This window comes from Neovison vison, chromosome 3, assembly GCF_020171115.1.
Source record: "Neovison vison isolate M4711 chromosome 3, ASM_NN_V1, whole genome shotgun sequence".
Lineage (NCBI taxonomy): Eukaryota > Metazoa > Chordata > Mammalia > Carnivora > Mustelidae > Neogale > Neogale vison.
This window is the reverse complement of record NC_058093.1, coordinates 173,348,299-173,363,584: the sequence shown is the minus strand read 5'-3', so window position 1 is coordinate 173,363,584 and position 15,286 is coordinate 173,348,299. Positions and strand designations below refer to the sequence as shown.

The following is a 15,286-nucleotide window of genomic DNA, read 5'->3' as shown; positions in this document are numbered from 1 at the left end:
ATACTAATACTCATACTCCCACTGAAGCCACATTTGTTCTCAGTGTTTCATTTGCGCTTTTCGACAGTCCCGTGAAACAGGCATTAGTTCTGTTTCACAGAGGAGGGAACTGCTCCTAAGCTACAGAGCCCAATGAGCTACACGGTCCATTAACTAACTGCTCAGCAAGGCAGCAGCTAAGACCACTCCGTCGGGGAGAACGACTTCAGTCCGGAGATCACGGGCACTGCCATCACTTCCCCAGCCTGACGCACTCCCTGATAAACCACCTGCCCCGGATTCCTAGGCGGCGGTTACCTTCCCGAGAGACTCAGTAAGCCTTACTAGCCGTCATTCACCCAGCTTCCCCAATCAGGAAAATCACTGCAGGTGCTCGTCCCGGCCTAGTCCCCGCCTGGCAGCACTGAGCTTACAGGGCGAAGACGCCCACATGCCGTCACCCCAAAGGTTCTCCACGAATCCCGACTGACCACACTGTGGTTGACTCAGTCTTCCAACCGCGGCTGAACTCTCCCCACAGTAGCTCCCAGCTCCCACCCGGCCCACCCCTAGGCTCACAGGCCGCTCTAGCCGCTCACGGAGACACAATCTCGTTGCTCCCGCTTGACGTCATCTGCGGGCGCCGCAGCGCGGTGGCGGGCACGCGCAGCCGAGAAGATGTCTCCGACGCCGCCGCTTTTCAGTTTGCCCGAAGCGCGGACGCGGTTTACGGTGAGTGCACGAGGGGCGGGTGGGGCCCTAACCCGGCTCTATCTTTTTCCTCCTCTCCCAGAAAAATACCCGAATTATGCCCTGGGGTAAAACGGGAACTGAGGTGTGTACGGCGCGGTGTAGGCTCCTGGCCCCGTCGGGGGCTGGGAGGTGGGAAAGACGCATTACTTGCCTCTTCCGTGCGTCCTGTGCTGTCTGCCGCCGTCCTTCAGCTCGCAGGTCTCTGAACCCGGCGTTCTGAGCGCCTTTGGGACCGGCGTGGAGGACTCATCGGCAGACTGCCTCCGGTGCGGTCGAGCTCTTCTGCAGTGCTCGCTTAGCCGGACAGGTGTCTCCAAAATTGCTTGAGGGTCAGGACGCCAGTGGTTTTAGCCCAGAGAATTGGCTCCTGCTCCGCCTCTTAATCTGCCAGGCGGTGGTCCTGGCCCCTTACTTACCACCTTTAAACCTCCATATCTCACTCCCTAAGAGATTAACAAGGAGCTCCTGAGTAGGAAGAGGCAAACAAATCAGCTTGGGAATTGTTGCCGGCTGTCATTTTATTCTTACACAATGAGGAAGAGTAGTTTGAGCATTTGGGGAAACGCTTTGCACAGCGTTTTCAAGTTAGCTTATTTAACTCAATAGCACAGTGAAGTAGGTGAAGTTCTGTTAACCCTGGTGGTTGAGATAGACCTTGAGACCACATACACACACACCCCCAAAAAGTAAGGTGATGTACTTCGCTGGTGTTTCTGACTTCAGGCCCAGTATTCTTGTGTTGCTCATGAGAGCATGAAGAACCCTGTTCTGAGTTGGTTGCCTGTATTTCAGAATTTGCGCCAATATTTCGAGTCAAAATTCAACTACTCAAATATTTAATTGTGCTTACCTAGTTCTAGTAACGCCAGAATAAAAAGTTTTCTTGTGTGCAGGTTATTTTTAAATTCCATACAATGAGGGTATGTTTGTTTGTTTGTTAACCAGGTTATATTTTATGCCTTCAGAGTCGGGTTTTTTTTTCTGTGTATTTTGCTGTAATCCCTGGTGCTCTGAAATTCTAAGTAACTACTAGAAATATCCAGTATTATATTAGTCCCCGAGGGGTTTGAGATTAGCTGGTGCAGTGACCCTTAAGGTTCAGTGTGCAGTGGAATCACTTGGAGATTCTGGTTCAGTAGGTCTGGAATGGAGCCTGAACCCTGCATTTCTCCCAAGTTTCCAGGTAATGCCACTGCTGCTGTTAGTAATAAGCATCTACCATAGCCCCCTTATTTAAGAGGAAACTGAAGCACAACCAAGTAAGGAGATATGCCCAAGATGACACGTCTGCTCTTGGCTGAGTCAGGAATGGACGTTTCCAGTGTAAATCAAACTCATGGGAGTAATGAGATGGCTTTCCAAGTGTATGTGAATTTTTGCAGAATGAATTACTTTGCAATATTTTTGTCTTTCATATTTCTTTTTTAAGGTTTTATTTTTAAATAATCCCTACACCTGAAGGGGGGTTTGAACTTACAACCCCCGTGTCAAGAGTAACATGCTCTACCTAGGATCCAAAACCTCCTTTTTATTGTTTTGGCTTTCAGTTATGACTAAGACAATTAGCAAGTATACCTTGTTGACTATGTGTCAGGGACTGGGTTGATCAAACTAGAGAAGGGAGGGCTTGCAGTGGGTCTTGAAGAATGGATAGAATTTTCACGAGCATGGGAAGAACAGTGAGTGAATACTTGATAATGAAAAAAGTAGGTAGACCTTAGTGGAGACTGTGTTAGGTGGTAGTGGGAAATAAGGGTGGATAGACTGAGGGATATAACGTCAAGGACCTTGAGAGGGAGCTATGACATTTTAAAACCAAAGCTTATAAATAAGAGCACTGGGGTGGGGGGGAAGAGGGGAGGTAGAATACGGTCATGAATGTGATATTTAAAGAAATGGTAGGAGGGAAAGCCTGAAATGAGAAAGTCTCGTTGGCAAGCTCTCATCAAGTTTAAAGTGATTATAGTCTGTATCATTAAGTGGCATATGAATAAGAACTACCAATAGAATGATAGGTAGTTTTTTCCCAAGTATAAGTGTTTCCAGTTAGACATACTGTTGATTAGTGACGTTTTTCAGTAAATAATGAGCAAAAATCTTTCCACTTACATGCTATTTTTATTTTTCTAGAAGTCTACCAGAGAGGCTCTAAACAACAAAAATATCAAGCCATTGTTGAGTACCTTCAGCCAATTACCTGGCAGGTAAGGTATTGATATCCATAAAATACACTTGCCGAGATCTTTATACGTTACCTTAAGCTGTTTGAAAAATGCAGGTGTCTTTTGTTTTTAATAGTGAAAATGAAAAAAAATGTACCCTTGACCAAGCTTTCAGAGGTGTTCTAGAAGAAGAAATTGTAAGTATGTTTTTCTTTACTGTTAAAATTTTGTTGCCAAATTAATCAGTGTTATTTTTTAAGTTGCTTTTATCCTCAGAGTGGCTATTTATACAAGATTATTTTTTCTATAGTGAGCTTGCTACTTTGTGAAAGCTGATTTGCTCATAGCATAGGAATTATGTAATAGTTAAGATTTTGACAGCACAAGTATAATTTAAGGGTTTGGTTTAATGAATGAGCTCTCTCCAAGTGAATATAAGAAAAGTTGTTATGAGATTTTCCTGAGCAAGAACTGTATTTGAAGGTGGACGCTCTCACATTGCTGTATGAACAGTGACACATTTTTCGGTAGCATCAAAGGTCTAGTCCGAGGATGTTCATCAAGGGAGCTGGGATTCTATGTCCTCATTTTCCTATGATAGCCTCATCAGTTAGCATACAAAAATACCCAGAGTCTATCCAACTTGAGTAGAAAAATTTAACCTAAACATGAAAATTCTGAATGTATTTACCATTTGAGGGGCACCCAAAGGAAAGGAAAACTTTCAGCAGTTTATTCTTGATTAAGTGAAGGTTGTGTCCCAAGAAGCTAGATCCTTTTTTAATGGCCAAATACAACGTTCCTTTCTTTTGAACAGTTCTATATCAAAACTTATTTTTTTCGTCCTCTTCAGACCTAGGCACTTATATGTTGTAAGGCCTTGGGCAAGTTACTTTGCTTTTCTGAGCCTCAGTTTCCTTTGTAAGAGGAAATATAACATTCTTTCAAGGTTGTATAAAACAACACGTAATGAACACTCAAAAAATGCTAGTTTCTATAATGTTATAGAATCTAAGTACTACCTCCCGTCTATTAAAACCTTTACTTAGACATATTGATGCACCAGTACAATTAATTCCCCTGCCCCTGCCTTTGCCCTGTGCCATTGATTTATATGGCCTCAGCACTTCTGTACTTGATTAGCTTGTAGCCATCATCATGCTAATGTAACCGTCTTCCTAAGACCAATGGATTTTAAGTGAATCACCTTTTATGTATAATCACTCTTATTATTTACTGGATCTATTTTAACAATTAATGATTCTATTATTATTAGTCATTTTTTGGATTTTCATCTTAGAAAGTAATTTTGTTTTCTATAAGAAATATGTTTATCTTCTATTTCTTATGCTTTAATGTCAGAGGATGTGTTTGTATTGTTACCAAACTAGTCTTGACTCTGGCCCCTAAATCAAATTGTTTTTTTCCTCTGTTGGTAGATAAATCACTCATCATGTGAAAACGTTTTAGCTATTATTTCTCTTGCTATTGGGGGAGTAACTGAAGGTAAGTACAGTGTTGTTTTTCTAAAGTAATCATGGACGTGACATGCTTTATTTAGAACTTATTCTCCCTATACCTCTCCATCTATTTGATTTTGTTCATTTTTCAAGTTCTGCCTACCACCTTTGCCAGGAAGTTGTCCCAATGAAATTAGCTCACACTTCCCCATCTCTAGTATACTGCACACATTTTGGCACTTTCTTTGTTCTCCAGTTGTTTCATTCATTCAGTGAATATTTATTGAGCATCTACTATGTGCCTGGTACTGAGGTAGGACTAAAAGATTCAATGGTAAAGAAAACATATCCCTGCCTATAAGGAGCTCAGTGGCTAATGGAGGAAATGGATGTGTAAATTTTTTACTGAGGTATGATTACTGTGAAGTGTGGTTGAAGTTTCTAAACTCTAAAGGAATCAGGAAAGCTGTAACAAGAGCTGGGATGTGAGGATTGATGGATTTGTCAGGCAGAAAGGGAAGGAAATACATAGCTATGTAAAGGTGAGTTCAGCCTGGCTGAAGAGTGGGATGGAGCAGAAGGGTGAGAGGATGATGACTGTGGTGAGGAAGGAAACAGGGGAGGGAGCTTAGGGTCATTTGCGAAGGGCTTTGTATACATTGCAAATGGCTGGGGTGCACCCAGGTTGTGAAAATGCTGGGGGAATCACACTATAGTCCAGTTCATCCCATGCACACAGGGAGCTGTGGAGGAAGAGTTAGATTGGGAGAGACTGCTGGTAGAAATACTAGTTAGGGGACTATTAAAATGGTTGCAGTGGCAGTGGAGGATAATTTCAAGAATAAAAAAGGCAGATAGGAAGTACACAGTGCCTAACACATGGTAGGAACTCATTAAATATTTGCAGAAAGAAGCAGTGACATGTAAAGCATTCCTTGTGTATTTATTATTTTGATACCTATTCCTACAAAAACTAGACCATTCAAGGTAAAAATGGTTTGCTGGTGTAGCAGCAAGCCATTCTGTGAACTTGAGCATAATTCATAAATTCTAACTTCACAAATTAAACTTTTATACAAGATGTTCATTCATTCAGCATACTTGAATGGGTGCTGCAGTGGATGGTTCCTTGCCCAGTTTCTGTCAAACAGCAGTTTGCTTAGTTCATTGATTACCTTGATGTGTTACTCCTGTAGACTTGTAATATTTTTAACTCTTGAATTTGTACAAAGTCTATTTTTAGAAAGTTTACGTTAGTTGAGAAAGATAAGGATTTCTGATTAAAGCTTAGATGCTTTTTTCTTTTAATTGGATGGGAAAAAGTCCTTCTGGAGAGAGATTATTATTGTATTCTTTATGTGACATGTTTTCAAATTATCCATAAATATGTTTCGTTGAATTCAACCCAGCAGATATTTATTGAGCTTCTGTTTAGTGTCAGACACTCTCCTGGTTAAAAAATATAAAAATGCCTGCCCTCAGAAAGCTCGTTGTCTACCTAAAAATAAACAAGATATGATAAATGCTATAATTTATTTATACTGTGCTTTTCAGAAGTGTAGATGGGCTGGCCTATTGAAAAGTATCAGGAGCTTTTTTTAGATATACTGATACTTACTGTGTGCTTTGAAAGATGGAACAGGAATTTGCCATGTGATAGGAAGAAGACTAAATAGACAGAAAAAAGCATTGTATACAAAACCATGGAAGTATCAACATAGCAGGGTGCTTGGGAACTGAAGAGAGTATCTGTGGACAAGGTTAAGGTGAAGCAAAGAGGGCATGCAGAGGCTGGGGTGCATGCAGGTTGTGAAAATGCTGGGGGAATCACACTATAGTCCAGTTCATCAGAGTCATCCATGAATCTCTGTTTTAAATGAGATTGCAAAGCCTGAGCTTAGTTTTACTGAATCAGAATCTTGGCAGTGGAATCTAGTTAATTTTCTTAATTTATATAATTAAACATGAGTTAATTTATGTCAAACTATGCTGCAACTACAGGCAGGAGTATACCTCTCAAAGCAGGCATTAGGTCAAACAGGGCATATAGTATCTCAGAACCTTCAGTGGTGAGGGAGTTCAGCAGATGTCTGCTCTCATCTCTGGTTTTCCTTCTCCCCTCTGTAATGTCCGTGGCAGGTGGTCATCTAGCATCTATGCCAATTGATGGGGCGTACTGTTTTGATTTCTATTAGATAGTCTTGTCAGGTTTCCCTTAAACTAAGTTGCAATCTGCTTCTTTATGCCACCCACTGGTTCTTGGCAATTCCCTCACATCACATTCCAGATGTGATCATAGCAGTGCAGAGTGGAGCTGGATATATTACTTCCTTTTTTTGAACATACTATATTAACTGCAGTGTTTGGGGCTTACAGTGCTCCCCAGATATTTTCTTTGCATACCACGCTTAAAAGGCTTCTTTTCTTAAACACTTAATGAAGTGTTAGTGTTACCTTTAAATAGAATAAGCAGGGAGATGAAAATATGTTTAGCTAGTCCAAATGACCTTTTCTTTAAAAGATGTTTAATTTATTGCTTTAATGACTTTTGAAATAGAACTTTTTACTATACCATTCTTTCCCCTGAAACAGTGCTTTTATTTTAAATGTTTATTAGTTGAAATCAGTTTCAGACTTTTTTATTATCTTTTTTGAAGGTAAATTACAAATATATTTAGCAACATTAGGGAACATTTGGAAACAAGCAAAGGAAAAATATGATTCATAATTCCTCTACTTTAAAAAACTACCATTCATTTTGGTATATGTTTTTAGTTTCTCTAGTCTTTTTAAAAATTACTTTTATTATTGTTGTAACCATAATATACGTACAGTTTTGAATCCTGCCTTTTTCACTTAACATTATATCATAAGCATTTTCCAAGTTATTATAGTCGTCATAACCATCGTTTTTAATTGGCTGCATTATATTCTTTTGAATAGCTTAGTGGTGAAGAAAACAGACTGTGGAGCCAGACTGCCTGGGTTCGTATCCCAGCTCTACCACTTACTGGCTCTATGGCCTTGGGCAAGTTATTTAACTTCTCTGTGTCTCAGTTTTCCCGTTCTGTAAACTGGAGGTGATATTTTCTGCCTCATAAGGTTATAAGGATTAAATATGTTAGTATAAGTAAAGCACTTAGTGTGCCTGACATATAGTAAATGCTCTAGAAGTGTTAATCAAGAATTATCATCATCATTATTATTGAGTGCACATACCAAAATTTACCTAAGTATGTCCCATTTGGGGACTTTTAGGTTGCTTCCATTTCTTGTCTCTTAAAAATTTGTTAGGAGTGACTAAGTGTATTATTAAGATATTCTTCAGAATTATTTTGCATGGGCTATTTTACTGTACAGTTTTTTTTAAACTTTTAAATTGGCTTGTGCTCCACTTGAAGGTATTTGTACCGCCTCTACACCTTTTGTATTGTTGGGAGATGTTTTGGATTGTCTTCCTTTGGATCAGTGTGACACAATATTCACTTTTGTGGAAAAAAATGTTGCTACTTGGAAATCAGTAAGTGCCTTTGTTTCTTTTTCTGCTAACATCTTTCTGTAGATCCAGAGTTCAGAAGATAACTTTTTTTTTTTTTTTTTTTGCTTATATTTTAGTATTGCTCACTGCCAAAAATTTGTCCTTCTGAGGGAATTCTATTGCTGTCTTGAGGGGCCAAGTGAAGAGTCATGGTGTAGAAAAAGTTGAAGTGTAAAATTTGACTGAGTAGAACAATTAATTTGAAAATGCACACTTTCACTTGTTTAAAACAGTTATTTAGTATCATGTTTTTTTATATACATGAAAATGTATTTAATAGAAAATGCTATTTGTGGGGAAAATAGTGAAAGTGGCATAGTAGACTCAGTGTATGTCAGTATTTAATATCGTACTTGCTGTGACTTATTGAAGAGTTCAAAACTTCTGAATGGTAATAGTACTTTCTGTCTTAATTTCAGAACACATTCTATTCTGCTGGGAAAAACTATTTACTACGTATGTGCAATGGTAAGTAATTCAGTTGTAAATGATTGTTTTTTAAAACAAATGTGTTTTTTTAAATTTAATTTTATTTTTGTGTGTGTGTTCCAAAATTCATTGTTTATGTGTTTAAAAAAAAAAAGGTGGTTGAATTAAACACAAGTGATAACATTTTAAAAATAGATTAGTGTCTTCATTTTTAAATAACGGACTGATTTATTACAACTCATCATTCCCTTTAAATTGAACAGTTCCTGGGGTGCCTGGGTGGCTCAGTGGGTTGAGCCTCTGCCTTCAGCTCAGTTATGGTTGGGTCAGGTCATGGTCTTAGGGTTTTTGAATCGAGCCCCACGTCGGGCTCTCTGCTCAGCAGGGAGCCTGCTCCCCACCCCCTCTGCCTGTTTGTGATCTCTCTCTCTCTCTGTCAAATAAATAAATAAAATCTTAAAAAAAAAATTAAACTGTTCCTGTTGTGGGTATAAACTTAAAACCAAAATAAAATTTAGTAAAGTTTATCTTGCCCATGCTAAATTCATTTTATTCTTTTTTTTAAAGATTTTATTTATTTGTCAGAGAGAGAGTGGGAGAACATAAGCAGGCAGAGCGGCAGGCAAAGGCAGAGAGAGAAGCAGGCTCCCCACTGAGCAAGGAGCCCAGTGCGGGTCTTGATCCCAGAACCCTGGGATCATGACCTGAGCCGAAGGCAGCGGCTTAACGAACGGAGCCACCCAGGCGTCCCCCTGATTTTTTTTTTTTTTATTATTCCTGATTTTTTTTAATGCTTTTTTGGAACAATAGTTTGTACTACCAATTTTGATGACTGCTTTAGGAAAATACTCTTGACAGACTAACAAATCTGGGTATAGTTATAAAAACAGAATGATTTCCTATAACCTTCATTTCCATATATTGTTAGACCTCCTGAGAAGATTATCAAAATCCCAGAATACAGTCTTCTGTGGACGAATTCAGCTCTTTTTGGCCAGGCTTTTCCCTTTATCTGAGAAATCAGGTAAGCTTTTATGCATTAATTAATGCTTTGAAGGAAAATCTACTTCAGTTTTTAATGAATTAGAAGCTGCTCTGATGATACAGTGATGTGTGATTATATGTGATGATACAATACAGGTAACCCTTAAAGTCACTGATTTTTTTCTTTTTTGGAAATATAGTTGACATGTATTAGTTTCAAATGTACAACATAGTAATTGAAGAGTTGATTCTTTTCAGGTTCCAAGCTTATTAATAATAAAAATGTGTAGTTGAGTAACACATATATAGATATGAACTGTCAGGTCTCTATTTATATTATAATGTATGCTGATTTTTCTGCTTCCATTTTCTCCCTCACAGTCACTATTTAGGCACACTTATTTCCTTTCATTTCTTTTACCATTTTTTATTGTGAAATATAGCATTCATATAGAAAAATGCATAAAATAAATGTATACTGTAATTATTCTGAATCAGATCCTTCTGTAACCACTGTCAAACTCTAGAAATGGAATATAACCAGTTCTCCAGAGCTCTCCACATTCTGTTCACATATGCCAGATTTAATACCTCTTTCCTTTAGTCTTCCTTTCCTTAATATCTGGCTAATATACCACCTACTTCTTATGTTGTTGTGCGGACTAAATGAATTAAAATACATGAATAGCTTACAACAGTGCGTGCATGTAGTGATACCCACAGTATATGCTGGCAGTGGTTTCTGTATGTTTCCTTTTTTGTCACACTAGATCTGTGGTCTTTTTTTCCTTTCCTACTTATTTAATGTGATCAAGATTAATTTAGATTACTAAGGTACTTACTGCTTGTATTTCTGATCTTCTAGTTGTGAAAAATCTCCCCTTTAGACTTTTCTTTAGTGCAGGTCTATGTTTTGTCTGAAAATCTTTATTCTTGAAGAGTGATTTCAATACATAGAGTGATTTCAATACAAAAGATTGTAGGTTGGCACTAGATAGAGGATTTCATGGTGTGTGAAATAATCCTGCCTTCTGTCTTCCCTTGTTCTGTAGACAACACAAATATCAGTGTAACCTCTTGGGTATCTAGATTTTTTTTTTCTCTCTCTTTGCTCTTAAGATTTTTTTTCTTGGTTTTGGGTTCTTTGGGGTTTTTTCCCCAGTTGTACTATGAGGTATCTTACTGTGGATTTCTTTATCATGTTTGAGATTTGTGGGAATCTTAAATCTGTGGATTAGTGTCTCATCCAGTTTGTAAAATTTTAGCCATTATTTTGTCAAATATTGTGTATGCCTCTTTCTTTTCTTTTCTTTCTGGAATTCTAGTAAACATTATTACACCTTGTCCCATATCCTCTATCTCTTGTTTTTTCTATATTTTCATTGTATTTTATTTTTATTTTTCACTTGTTGAAGGTCTTTTTTTTTTTTTTTTTTTTTTTTGTTGGAGGTCTTTTTTAAGTGTGCTGTGTCAGTTTCTAGTTTCTTATTCCCCACTCGTATTTTCAAACTTATTCTTTAGTTTTTTAACCAGGATAAACATTGTTATGTATCTGATCATTCTAGTACCTTCAGGCTTTGTGGGTTTGTTTCTGCTGTTCCTCAGGATGTCTTATCTGTTTGAGTATCTGGTGAGTGTTGGATGTTACATTTGAGATATATTGAGGGATTAGTTTTAAGGTCTCGGATAGATACTTTTCTCCAGATAGAGTTCTCATTGCTTCTGCCAGGCACCTTTAGAAGGAGGCTATCACCAGTCTTTCAGACATTGAGAAGACTTGACACTGAACTATAGTTTGGTTTATTTTAACCCAATACTTATAACCCTACAGGCTCCTAGCATTGAAGATGGCTGGGGTGGGATTTATTAGATTCCCTACCTTTTTTGGGCCCAGATTTGTTTTTAGAATTCTAGCTTCGGGAAAGCTACAAAAAGGGTAGCTCAGTTTTACAACTGATTCTTCTCTGTTTGGTAGATGTACTTAAGATAGAAGTGGCTTCAAATATTGATGATGCATTGCTTATCTTACTTGCCTTCTGGATGTTTGCCACATATTCCTTTCTTCTCAGCTCTTTACTGTTTAAAAAAAAAAACAAAACAAAACAGCATTTTTTACTTCATTGCCTTGAACAGGATGTGAACATGGTTTATACCCTGTGAGTTTTTATGGAATTAATGTAATTTATCCAAGTTTTTAGTTGTTTTAGTAGTGTTGATCTGAATTAATTAGCTAATTTGGCCTTTTGTTACTGGAAACTCACCTTTTTAATTTTTTTAAAAGCTTTCAGCATGTGAGTCCACATATCATACAATTCACCATTTATTTATTTATTTATTTATTTATTTTTAAAGATTTTATTTATTTATTTACAGAGAGAAATCACAAGTAGATGGAGAGGCAGGCAGAGAGAGAGAGGGAAGCAGGCTCCCTGCTGAGCAGAGAACCCGATGCGGGACTCGATCCCAGGACCCTGAGATCATGACCTGAGCCGAAGGCAGCGGCTTAACCCACTGAGCCACCCAGGCGCCCACAATTCACCATTTAAAGTGTGCAATTCATTGTTTTTTTTAGCATATTGACTGGGTTGTACAACAATGACTACAGTCTAATTTTTAAACATTTTTCCTACCCTGTACCTAGTAACTGTCACTCCCCACTCATCATCATTCTTATCCTCTCCTCAGGCCCTAAACAACCATGAATTTGCTTGTTCTCTATAGATTCTGGACGTTTAAAAAATGGAATAATGAAATATGTGGTCTTTTATTGACTGGGTTTTTTTTTTTTAAGATTTTATTTATTTATTTGTCAGACAGAGATCTCAAGTAGGTGGAGAGGCAGGCAGGGAGAGGAGGAAGCAGGCTCCCTGCTGAGCATAGAGCCCGATGTGGGGCTTGATCCCAGGACTCTGGGATCATGACCTGAGCCAAAGGCAGAGGCTTTAACCCACTGATCCACCCAGGGACCCCTTGACTGGCGTTTTTAACTTGGCATAACGTTTTCAAGATTTATCTGTGTTATAGCATGTATCAGGATTTCATTTTTTTCAATATTCTCAATATGGATATGTCACATTTTGTTTATCCATTCAGTTGATGGACATTTGGGTGGTTTCTTCCTTTTTTGCCTATTATGAATAATGCTGCTGTGAACTTTTGTTTATAAGATTTTATTTGGACATATATTTTCATTTCTCTTTCACATATACCTAGAGTGAAATTAGTAAGTCATGTGGTAACTCTGTATTTAAATTCTTGATGAACTACCAAACTGTTTTGCAAAGAAGTTGCACCATTTTACAATCCTGTCATCAATGCATATGGGTTCCAATTTTTCCACATCCTTGTTAACACTTACTATTATCTTAATTTTTTTATTATAGCCATCTTAGTTGATATGAAGTGGTATCTTGTGGTTTTGATTGGCATTTTCTTAATGACTAGAGATATTAAGCATCTTTTCATGTGCTTACTGGTCATTTGTATGTCTTCCTTAAAGAAATGGCTATTTTCCATTTTTAAAACTGGATTGTCTTTTTCTTAATCAGTTGTATGAGTTCTCTTTCTATTGTGGGTAGTACACTCTTATCAGATATGTAATTTGCAGATATTTTCTCCCATTCTGTGTATTTCCTTTCACTTTATTGATAGTATTTTTTGTAGCCGAGAAGTTTTATATTTTGATGAAGTTTGATATATCTATCTCTTCCTTTGTTGCCTGTGCTCTTAGTGTCATATCTAAGAAATCATTGCCTAACCTAAGGTCTAAAATATTTAATCTTGTGTTTTCTTATAAGAGATTTAGCTCTGTGGTCCATTTTGAGTTAATTTTTGTGTATGGTCTGAGGTGGGAGTCCAGTTTCATTCTTCTGTTTGTTAACACCCAGTTGTCCCAGCATCATTTGTTGAAAAAACCATTCTTTCCCTATTGAATTGACATCTCACCTTCTTTAGGCCTTCAAAATCCCAGGGTCAGTAGAACCTTAGGGTGTTGACTCTCTTCCCTCTGTAAACCTTTTTGTTCTTTAGTGTCACACTACTGACTTTTTTTTTTTTTAAGATTTTATTTATTTATTTGACAGATCACAAGTAGGCAGAGACGCAGGCAGAGAGAGGAGGAAGCAGACTTCCTGCTGAGCAGAGAGCCCAATATGGGGCTCAATCCCAAGACCCTGGTATCGGGACCAGAGCCGAAGGCAGAGGCTCTAACCTACTGAGCCACCCAGGCGCCCCCATACTACTGACTCTTGCTATCGGTCTCAATTTTACTTCCTCAGGAAGCCTCTCTTTCAGCATCTAATTTAAACCTGCCACCGCAGTCACCCATTATCACCACCTGATTTCAGATCTCTTCATCTGGTATTTTTAGTGTATTTGTGTTTTATACTTCTGTGATCTCTATGCCTAGAACAGTGCCAAACCTAGTTGCCATTTAAATCTGTGATAAATGAAGGCTGTGTTTTGTGAAACTAAATGTGCCCCTTCCTAAGTACTAATTTGTAGTTTGTTTTCTGGAAGTTACAGGAGATAGAAGAATAAGAACAAGATTTCAATTCTCAGCTTTTTTTTTTTTTAAATGCATAATCTAAATTTGGTTGTGATATGGCCTCATAAAATGTAGCTGGATTTAGAATGTTAATTTTTTTAGGGATATGTGAATTTAGTTCAGGAAGGAGAGTGGCCTGTAAATTTCCTTTCCTATAATGATCTTGTTAGATTTTTTGTAGCGGATTAAACTACTTTTATAAAATGAATTGAAAGTTTTCACATTTTCTTCTTTTCTGGATGAGTTGGAGTAATTGTGTATTATTTCTTTCGTGAATGTTTGGTAGAATTTACGAATAGAAAAGCCACAATAAAGTTTTGTGGCTATGGATTTGATTTATGTAACAGATTTGGAACTAATCAGACTTTTCATTTTTTCTTGAGACAGTTTTGGTAACTTTTTTCCCTCTGGGAATTTGTGAATATTATCTAAAATTTCAAATGTATATTATTTATAGCTTTGTTTTTCTTTTCTATTTTTTTAATTGAAGTATAATTAACATACAGTGTTCTCTTAGTTTCAAATGTGTGATATAATGATTCAGGAATTCTGTTACTCAGTGCTCATCAAGATAAGTGTGCTCTTAATCCCCTTTATTTGTAGATCTCATCATTTTTTTAAAAAACATTTTAAAGATTTTTTTTTTAAATTTATTTGACAGAGAGAGATCACAAGTAGCAGAGAGGCAGGCAGAGAGAGAGGAGGAAGCAGGCTCCCTGCTGAGCAGAGAGCCCGGTGCGGGGCTCGATTCCAGGACCCTGAGATCATGACCTGAGCCGAAGGCAGTGGCTTAACCCACTGAGCCACCCAGGCGCCCCTTAAAGAACATTTTAGACCTCTCTTTCAATGTACAGCATTACTAATTTGGCAAGACAGAGAGAAACCATTTGTTCTTTCTCTTATTGACTCTTTGAAAAACTAATAGTATATTGCTAAGGGTAGCTTTAAACCATATATATCCTTTAATAAATGTTTTTATGTTTAATTTCTAAATTATAAAAATAACAAACCTATTTCAGGAAATTTGGAAGATGAAGGAAAAAAAGTTGTTTATAATTAATCCTACCACCCTAACATAAGCTAGTTTGGCATTTTGAGATATTTTCTTAGGATTTGGAAATCAAGTGTGGTGTTATTTCTGACTTGATCTTTTGTTTCATTATGGATTTATCATTTTATATGTTTTGGTTATATGACAACAGAATTACAGTCTTGAGTTTAGTTGTTTGGTGAATTGCTTTGAAAATCTTTTCTTCTCTTTAATAGGTCTTAACTTGCAGAGTCAGTTTAATCTGGAAAATGTTACTGTTTTCAATACCAATGAGCAGGAAAGCACCCTGGGTCAGAAGGTGAGGCTGATAAGAAATCTTACCTTATAAATCAAAACTTATAAAATCTAATCATATTTATAAGTATGTTCTAAGATAACTCCTGT

The 15,286-nt window shown here is 37.5% G+C and overlaps 1 protein-coding gene across 1 annotated transcript in view; it reads left to right on the top strand.

Moving 5' to 3' along the window:
* Positions 1-628: 628 nt before the first annotated feature.
* Positions 629-15,286, top strand: part of THOC1 (THO complex 1) — a 53,402-nt gene continuing 38,744 nt past the window's right edge. The window contains exons 1-8 of the mRNA XM_044243310.1: positions 629-711; positions 2,863-2,936; positions 3,031-3,091; positions 4,334-4,400; positions 7,756-7,874; positions 8,312-8,360; positions 9,250-9,345; positions 15,118-15,200. Of these exons, the coding sequence (XP_044099245.1) occupies positions 658-711; positions 2,863-2,936; positions 3,031-3,091; positions 4,334-4,400; positions 7,756-7,874; positions 8,312-8,360; positions 9,250-9,345; positions 15,118-15,200 (603 nt within the window). The 5' untranslated portion in view covers positions 629-657. The remainder of the gene's footprint in view (positions 712-2,862; positions 2,937-3,030; positions 3,092-4,333; positions 4,401-7,755; positions 7,875-8,311; positions 8,361-9,249; positions 9,346-15,117; positions 15,201-15,286) is intronic.